This window comes from Eulemur rufifrons, chromosome 6 (genome assembly GCF_041146395.1).
Source record: "Eulemur rufifrons isolate Redbay chromosome 6, OSU_ERuf_1, whole genome shotgun sequence".
Classification (NCBI taxonomy): Eukaryota; Metazoa; Chordata; class Mammalia; order Primates; family Lemuridae; genus Eulemur; species Eulemur rufifrons.
Genome location: NC_090988.1, coordinates 93350885 through 93360611, shown reverse-complemented (window position 1 = coordinate 93360611; position 9727 = coordinate 93350885). Strand labels below are relative to the sequence as shown.

Here is a 9727-nt window from a genome sequence, read left to right as displayed (position 1 = left end):
CCGGCACATAGTAAGTGTTCAGTTAATATAAGTGCTACCTATTCAGGAATGAAAGTTATAAAAGTATGAGTACTTTACAGAGAAAGCACAAACTTTCAACCCAAATGAAATAAGCAATAAATATTTTGAAGACAACTGAGTGGTCATTTGGAATATCTGAGTGGGGCCAGGAACTAACAGATATAGTACACACTTCTACAGATTGTAAGGTGGAGATCAGAAGATGCCAGCCTCAGGGTTATGGGGAACTCTGCATTGGTAATAAGATCATGGTGTGCTCATGTCATTTGGGTGACATGAGTGTGCTGTGAGTCATTTCCCATGCATAAGTAATTTATCCAGCTTTCCTTGTTTTAACAGGTGAAACACAATTTCAAAAGGGCATCCATGGAAAATAGCACTGAGGTGAATGAGTTTAGACTCTTGGGGCTGACTGACACTCCAGAGCTGCAAGTCCCCCTCTTCGTAATGTTCACCCTCGTTTATCTCATCACCCTCATTGGAAACCTGGGGATGATTGTGTTAATTCTGCTGGACTCTCGTCTCCACACTCCGATGTATTTTTTCCTCAGTAATCTCTCTCTGGCAGACTGTGTTTACTCCTCTGCTGTTACTCCCAAAGTGATACTTGGGCTTCTCACAGGGGATAAAGTTATCTCCTATGGGGGATGTGTTGCTCAAATGTTCTTCTTCGTGGCTTTTGCCAGCGTTGACTGTTTCCTCCTTGCTGTCATGGCCTATGACCGTCACGCAGCAGTGTGTAAGCCCTTACATTACACCACCACCATGACTACCAGTGTGTGCGCTCACATGGTGACGGGCTGCTACGTCTGGGGCTTTGTTGAGTCAGCCATCCACACTGGGTTCACCTTCCGCCTCTCATTCTGCCATTCAAATGTGGTCCACCACTTTTTTTGTGATATCCCCCCAATCCTGGCTCTTTCCTGTTCTGACATCTACATGAATGAGATTGTGCTCTTTATCTTAGCATCTTTCAATGTTGCTTTTGCCCTTATAGTTATCTTGACTTCCTATCTGTTTATACTCATTGCCATCCTGAGGATGCACTCAGCAGAAGGACAGAAGAAAGCCTTCTCCACCTGTGCTTCTCACCTCACTGCTGTCACCATATTCTATGGAACAGTCATCTTCATGTACCTACAACCCAGTTCTAGTCATTCGATGGACAATGACCAAATGGCATCTGTGTTTTATACCATAATAATTCCCATGTTGAACCCAATAGTCTACAGTCTAAGGAATAAAGAGGTTAATAATGCTTTCAAAAAAGCCATGGAAAAGATGAAGACTCTGCTCAGCACATAATTTTAATTAGGGAGATTAGATAAACTATAGTTAAATCAGTTATCTATTACTGCGTAACAAATTATCCCAAAATGTAGTGGCTTAAAACAATGGTTTATTATTTTTTATAAATTTATGGGTGGGGCATTTCCTTTGCTGCTTTCACCCAGGCTCACTCATGAGGTTGGAAGTTCACGTGGGCTTGATGGTCCAAGGTGGCCTCATTCACATTTCTGGATGTGGAGGCTACCTACTCTCCAGGTCACCTTAGTTCTTCTCTACATGGTCTTTCAACCTCCAGAGGCAGGATTAGTTTTCTTACGTGACATCTGCAGGCCAGTGTGAAAGTAAAACTGCAAGGATTCTCAGCTCATATAGCATTTCTTCTACAACATTGTATTGGTCAATGTGAGTCAAAAGCTGACCTAAATTCAAGTATGAAGAAAGAGATTCCACATAGTGAGGAAAGGAGCTGCGAAGAATCTGTGGCCATAGTTAATCTGGCACAATGAAAAATGAGGCCTAACCTGCTGTAACAAAGAAAGCCAAATATAGTGGCATAAAAAAGATAGAATTTTTTTTTCTCAAATAGCAGTAGGCATAAAAATGAACTGTCTAAACTGTTGGGGTGCCTGTCATTCTGGGATCCAGCTTCCTTTCACATTGTCACCTTCTACCATCTCCTGGAGTGTAGTCTGTCCTCATCACAGCTATTCTACCTGGAGGGAAAGAGGAAGAGGAGAGATGGAGGAAAAACAAATTCTTCTCTAGAAAGTAATGTAGTAGCTGTACACATTACATCTGAGCATATTTCCAGTGGAAAAGCTTCAGTAATATAGCCACAACTAGCTGCAAAGACAACTTTGACATTTAATCTCTAGCTGAATGAAAATGTGCTTACCTCAAATTCCAGTACTCTGGAAGGAAAAGAGAATGAGTTTTGAGAAAAATCAGTAGTCTGCCACACAATTTGTACTTGAATCTGAACTGCTAGATTTATCCCCAAAACTGAATCTCTAGCTTGTTTGTTCCCCTTTTTTCTAGACCTGGCATTGCTTCTTTAAAAACCCTTTCTTGGCCGGGCGCGGTGGCTCACGCCTGTAATCCTAGCACTCTGGGAGGCCGAGGCGGGTGGATTGCTCAAGGTCAGGAGTTCGAGACCAGCCTGAGCGAGACCCCGTCTCTACTAAAAATAGAAAGACATTATATGGACAACTAAAAAAAAAAATCTATATAGAAAAAATTAGCCGGGCATAGTGGCGCATGCCTGTAGTCCCAGCTACTCGGGAGGCTGAGGCAGTAGGATCGCTTAAGCCGAGGAGTCTGAGGTTGCTGTGAGCTAAGCTGACGCCACGGCACTCACTCTAGCCTGGGCAACAAAGTGAGACTCTGTCTCAACAAAAAAAAAAAAAAAAAAAAAAAAAAAAAAAAACTCTTTCTTGACCACCCCACTTAAATTGCTATCCTGTCTCTTACTCTTCTTTATCTTTTTCATAGAATTCTATAAAAAAGACATCTGCACTCGAATGTTTATAGCAGCACAATTCACAATTGAAAAGATGTGGAAACACCCCAAGTGCCCATCAATCCATGAGTGGATTAATAAAATGTGGTATATGTATACCATGGAGTATTACTCAGCTATAAGAAACAATAATGATACAGCACCTCTTGTATTTTCCTGGATAGAGCTGGAACCCATTCTACTAAGTGAAGTATCCCAAGAATGGAAAACTAGGCACCACATGTACTCACCATCAAATTTGTTTCACTGATGAACACCTAAGTGCACATATAGGAATAACATTCATCCGGTGTTGGGCAGATGGGAGCAGGAAGGATGGGATGGGTATATACATGTATAATGAGTGCAATGCGCACCGTCTGGGGGATGGACGCACCTGAAGCTCTGACTCCGGTGTGGGGGGGGACAAGGGCAATATACATAACCTAAACTTTTGTACCCCCATAATATGCTGAAATAAAAAAATAAAATAAAATGAATAGATATCAGGGACTTATTGGAAAAAAAATGCAATCTGTGACAGCGAAATGCAGATGAGGCCTGGTCTTGTAATTGACATATTTCATAGTTGTTCTATGGCTTAAAAATATTTTGAAACTCTTGTTTTACCATCAAATCCCCCAGCTAATCACCATATTATCTCATTAGTTCAATAAAGTTAATGTTTTTACATCTGTCAAAATAAATAAATAAATAAATCTCTAAAATTATACATTTACTTAATTATTTTCTGCTTCCTCCAAATCATATGTAATATTATATATGTAATATTTTATAAATAAGATAGCCTTCAAATTGTCTAGATTATTTATTGCATTTGAAAAGTGGAGATTATATGATTTGCTAATGTATTAGACATGGTGTGTCTCCAAACACACACACACATTTATTCCTGAAAACTCCAACTTGCTTACCTCACTGGTCCTTCATCAGATTGGTAAATTTATTTTCTCGGAGCCCTAAACTCCCACTTTATTTTTCAATTTAAAATTTTTTTACTGATACATAGTATTTGTACATATTTATGGGGTAGATGAGATATTTTGTTGCATTCATAGAACGTGTAATGATCAAGTCAGGGTATTTAGTGTATCCATATTTAGATCTTCAGTTTCTCTAGTTCCTCCCCAAATTCTTAAAGAACTAGTTCCCCAAATAATTTCCTATTCCCCAACAGTGGTTCTGCTTTCTTGAATAGAAGCCTGACTAATTTGTTCATCCTCTTAGACATCCATATTGAAAGTATATTTCTCTATTAGTTTCTATCACAACTCCCTGGTCATTTTTATAGCACTAATAAAATTTTAAAATTATTTCTATATTTAGTCATTTTCTTGTCTCAGTCACCCATAAGATACCAAACTCTATGAGGATAAGATCTTATCAGTACTGTTTTTCCATTGCATTCCCAAGGCTTGATATGTATGTAGTAAACCTCAATAAATGTATAAATTTATTGAATGCATCATTTGGAAATTAGATGTCAAATAAATTTTTAATGCATAAAGAGTTAGGTGATATCTCATTGTAGTTTTGATTTGCATTTCCCTAATGATTGGAGATGCTGAGAATTTTTTATATGTTTGCTGGCCCACTATCTCCACTTCTATTCAACATAGTGCTTGCTGGAAGTCCTTGCCAGAGTAATCAGACGAGAGAGGGGAATTAAGGGTGTCCAAATGGGGGCAGAAGAAGTCAAATTCTCACTCTTTGCTGATGGTATGATATTATATCTAGAAAATCCCAAGATTCAACCAAGAGACTCCGGGAATTGATAAATGAATTCAGTAAAGTCTCAGGATACAAAATTAGTGGCATTCCTATATGCCAATAACAGTCAAGCCGAAAATCAAACCAAAGTTCCTTTTTTCTCAAAGACTACTTTGTCTGATACCAGGATAATAATACCAGTATTCATTTGTTAGTATATTCATAATATATTTTTTCCATCTTTATACTTTCATATTTGTGGTTCCTTATATTTAAAGAATGCCTCCCTTTAAGAAATACATTTTTGGGTTTTGATTTGTCTATTTATTCAGTATTTTATTTAGTATATTTAGTTTATTTACATTTAACACAATTTCCTCTGTCGTTGGATTTTGTGTGTGTGTGAGCAAAAACATGCATAACATAAAATTTACTATCACATCAATTTCCAAGTGTACAGTACAATTTGACAACCACATGCACATTTTTGTGCACCAGATCTCCAGAGGTCCCCTCTCCCATCCTAGGTGACTGAACCTCTGTACACATCAAACATTTCCCCACCTCCTCCTGCCTCTATCCTTTGGCAACCACCACTCTACTTCCTGATTTCATGAGTCTGACTACTTTAAATATAGTGAAATCATGCAGTATTTGCCTTTTTGTGACTTGCCTATTTCACTTAGCATAATGTCCACAGGTTCATCTACGTCACAAAAGACAGGATTTTCTTTTTTATTAAGGGTTAATAGTATTCTATTGTGTGTATATATCACATTTTCTATATCCACTCATCTACTGATAGACATTTATGCTGTTTTCATTTATTGGCTATTGTGAGTAATGATGCAATAAACATAGGAATGCAGATATCTCTTCAAAACCCTGATTTCAATTCTTTAGATATGTACCCAGAAGTGGGATTGAGGGATCATATGTTAGTTTTGTTTTTAATTTTTTTGAGAAACCTCCATACTCTTTTCCACAGTGCTGCACCATTTTACATTTCCACCAATGGTGCACAAGAATTCCAATTCTTCCACATCCTTATCAATATTTGCTATTTTCCTTTTTTTTGGATAGTGGCCATCCTAACAGGTGTGAAGTGTTATTTTATTGTGATTTTGACTGGCATTTTCCTGATAATTAGTGATGCTGAACATCTTTTCATATACCTATTGGCCATGTGTATATTTTCTTTGGAGAAATGTCTATTCAGATCCTTTGCCCATTTTTAAATCAGATAATTTGGTTTTTTTCTTGCTATTGAATTGTATGAGTCCCTTATATATTTTGGATATTAAACCCTTGTCAGATACACAGTCAGCAAATATTTTTCCGTTCTCTAAGTTGCCTTTTCACTTTGTTGATTGTTTACTTTGCAGCACAGAAGTTTTAAGTTTGACGTAGTTCCATTTGACAATTTCTGATTTTGTTGCCTGTGATTTTCATAGAATTTCCAAAGAAAAAATGGATAACATCATTACTGAGTATATATTTTTTTTGCCAAATGTAATAGAAGTAGTCATACACAGAAAAATTGAGAAATTCCCTTATTATTTATCCATCCCCTTTTCCTGTACTCTAGCCTTTTTGCTTTTGAAAATGATCATATGACCACACTGTATCTACCAAATGACTTATTACAGACAGAAATATTAATTCCTTAAAATTGTATACTTATATGCTATGAATAAAATGTGCCAACAAAAAGCATACACCATTATTAAAAATTCATATCACATTTTTCTTCATTTTGGACTCATAGAATAGTTTTTCAACTAGAGAAATAAATAATACCAGGCAAAATTTATACTATGATACCTCAATTGATTATTTTAACTTTTTAATTAAAAGGTAATCACAGGCCGAGCACGATGGCTCAAGTCTGTAATCCTAGCACTCCGGGAGGCTGAGGTGGGCGGATCATTTGAGTTCAGGAGTTCAAGACCAGCCTAAGCAAGAGCAAGACCCCATCTCTACTAAAAAAATAGAAAGAAATTAGCTCGACAACTAAAAACATATATAGAAAAAATTAGCTGGGCATACTGGCACATGCCTGTAATCCCAGCTACTCAGGAGGCTGAGGCAGGAGAATTTCTTGAGCCCAGGAGTCTGAGGTTGCTGTGAGCTAGGCTGACGCCACGGCACTCTAGCCTGGGCAACAGAGTGAGACTCTGTCTCAAAAAAAAAAAAGAGAGAGAGAGGGAAAGAAAGAATACAAACAAACAAAAAACAGGTAATCACATGCCATCTATCTCCTTTAACAAATTTCCCACTTCCATGTGCATGAGCACTTATGGGATGTTTGCATGCTCTTCTACTCATGGGTTTGTGTGTGCTCTGTTTATATATAAACTTGTGTAGGCAAATGGTAGAGAAAATGTGATCGTGAATGAATCAATTATTAATAAGATTTTTGAGAAGGAAGACTCCAAAATGCCAGAGGTCCCATTTGGCTATTCTCATTTAGATATTACATATCTGGACATAATGATTTCTTCCTACCAGGTGACACTCTTTTGAAGAAGAAAAAGTATCACCTCAGTAATTTAAATGCAGTGTGGGCCTTAAGGTGTGAGTCATTTCATGCAGAATATCTGATAGGAGTGAAACGTGTTCACTGTGGATCCTGCAACTTTAAGAAGTCAACCCTAAAGACAATTCTGCCTTCTCAACAACTTTCTTGAATGCACACTTGACCTCCTTGTTCCTCAGGCTGTAGACCAGAGGGTTCAGCATGGGGATGACCATGGTGTAGAACACAGATGCGATTTTGTCTGTGTCCATGGAGTGACTGGAGCTAGGCTGGGAGTACATGAAGATGGCTGTTCCATAGAAGATAGAGACTGTAGTGAGGTGAGAAGCACAGGTGGACAAAGCCTTTTGGTGTCCTGCAGATGAGTGCATTTTCATAATGGTGGTAAATATGAGCAAGTAGGAAATCAAGATAACCAGGAGACCAAAAAATATGTTGAAACTTGCTACAAAAACAAGAGTTAGCTCACTAACATGTCTGTCAGAGCAAGACAGGGCCAGGACCGCTGGAAGGTCACAGAAAAAGTGATGGACCTGATTGGACGTACAGAAAGAGAGACTGAATGTGTTTCTAATGTGGATGGAGGCATTCAGGAAACTGTAGACGTAGGAGCTTATGGCCAGACGTGCACACACACTTGTCGTCATGGTGGTGGTGTAATGTAGAGGTTTGCACACTGCTGCGAAGCGGTCATAGGCCATTGATGCCAGGAGGAAATTTTCCACAGTGGCCAAGGCTACGAAAAAGAACATCTGAGCAGCACATGCATTGTAGGAGATGAGCTTGTCTCCTATAAGGAGCCCAGCCATGACCTTGGGAGTGACAGCTGTACAGTAGCAAAAGTCCACCAGAGACAGGTTACTGAGGAAGAAGTACATGGGAGTGTGGAGATGAGAGTCTAAGAGAATCAACAGGATCATCCCCAGATTCCCAACCACATTGATGAGATAAATAAAAGTGAATATCATGAAGAGAGGGACTTGTAGTTCTGGGGCATCAGTTAGTCCTAGAAGGATAAACTCAGTCACTTCCGTGCTGTTCTCCATAGATGGTATTTGTGAATCATGAGATGCCCTATAGCAATGAAAAATAAAGGAACAAAATGATAAATGAAAAAAGAGATTTAGGTGAAATTAAAAAGTATAACTATAATGTGAATTATTTCATTATAGTAATAATTTGTACTTCAGTATCCCCCAGATCTAAAGTGTGGACTTGACAATGATATTTAATGCATAAATTATCTATACAGTTATACGTTATTGAAACAGAATGATCTTCATGAATCATCTCTCAACTTCCAAATTTTGTAAATTTATAAACAAAGATGTAGAAAATGTAGTCTTAACTAAGATGACATGTCTGCAATGGATATATCTGTCAATTCAGTTTTCCTGAGCCTAGTAAATGCTTATACTTTCTTGTTGCCCATGTAACTAATAGTTCCCAGGAACTATTCAGACAATTTACATGGATATTTATTTATTCCTCTTAACAATCCTATGGGATTTACTAGTTGTTACCTCCTTTTAATTTATGAAGCACAGAGATTCATTAATGTATTTAAGTTTAAAAATTATTAGTGCCAAATTCAAGTTTTATACCAAGGCAGAGTGATTCCCAAGTCTATTGGTCTTAAATGAATTTAAATAAAATGGAATTTAACTCAATGTGTAGTTACCATTGTCTCCACAGGTCCAAACTCAGTGTTTGGGGTTTCCCAGTGAATTAACTGAGAGATATACACGTAATAGATGACTTCGTGTAGCCGGAACAATAGGGGCTTGTACAACCAGCAGAGCTAATGATGGGAAAGCACAGCATTGAGTGTAGAGCTTGGGCAGCAGGAAGAGGTGCACATCAGCGCCACTGTGTACTACCTAAGATTCATTAGTCCTAACGTAACTACCTGAACCTAATTTTCTCCATCTACAAAATGGAAATATTAATGAAACCTACCTCAAGATATTATTGTGAGAATTAAACAAAATATTGCATAAAGAGAATGATTAAAATGCTGAGTATTTAGCATGACTAGTGTTAGGTATAATATTATTATTAGGATGGAATCGTGGCCTACGTATTTGAGAAAGGTGGGCGGTAACATGCAGGCTCTGGTGTGGGTGAGTTCTGAAGTCTCATAGCCTCTCTCTTTCATTTGCTTTTTCTCAAGCAATTGGTCCACTGAGTTTTTCTGTGCCCTCCAGTGCTTCCCAGTCTGTCCTTTGCCGGCATGAGTGGTTATTCCAGTCTTTCTTTGTGAGCCATTATTTTGCTTAATTTCTCCTTAAAATCTATATTCTAGTTTGGGTTGAAAGAGTTCCTTTCTTAATCTCATTTTTTCTGCCATTACTGCCATCCCATGGTTGAATCACTGAGATCAATGGTTAAAAGTACCTAGTTTGTTGGTCTCCTTTAGCTGGCAAATTTGTTTGGGGGGTGAATTCCATTTTTTAACTTTTTTGTTTGAATAAATTCTCATATAGGGACAGTGTTTTAAATCTTTGTATTTGAATTCTAGGCCTTGAGAGAGACATCTAATGTCTGCTAATCCTCATTCTCTACCATCACCCTAATTCTTTCACATCTTCACTTTACAAGCTTAACCCCAAAAGTTATGGTGTTTTCCAACCTTTGATACTGAGTGC

The 9727-nt window shown here is 37.9% G+C and overlaps 2 protein-coding genes across 2 annotated transcripts; one reads left to right on the top strand and one right to left on the bottom strand.

The window, feature by feature from the left end:
- The first annotated feature begins 387 nt into the window (after window positions 1-387).
- Window positions 388-1326, top strand: LOC138384533 (olfactory receptor 5B2-like). Its single transcript, XM_069470047.1, has one exon. The coding sequence runs from the start codon at window positions 388-390 to the stop codon at window positions 1324-1326; it is 939 nt and encodes a 312-aa protein (XP_069326148.1).
- Window positions 1327-7180: 5854 nt separating this feature from the next.
- On the bottom strand, window positions 7181-8128 carry LOC138384532 (olfactory receptor 5B3-like). Its single transcript, XM_069470046.1, has one exon. The coding sequence runs from the start codon at window positions 8123-8125 to the stop codon at window positions 7181-7183; it is 945 nt and encodes a 314-aa protein (XP_069326147.1). The 5' UTR covers window positions 8126-8128.
- Window positions 8129-9727: the final 1599 nt, after the last annotated feature.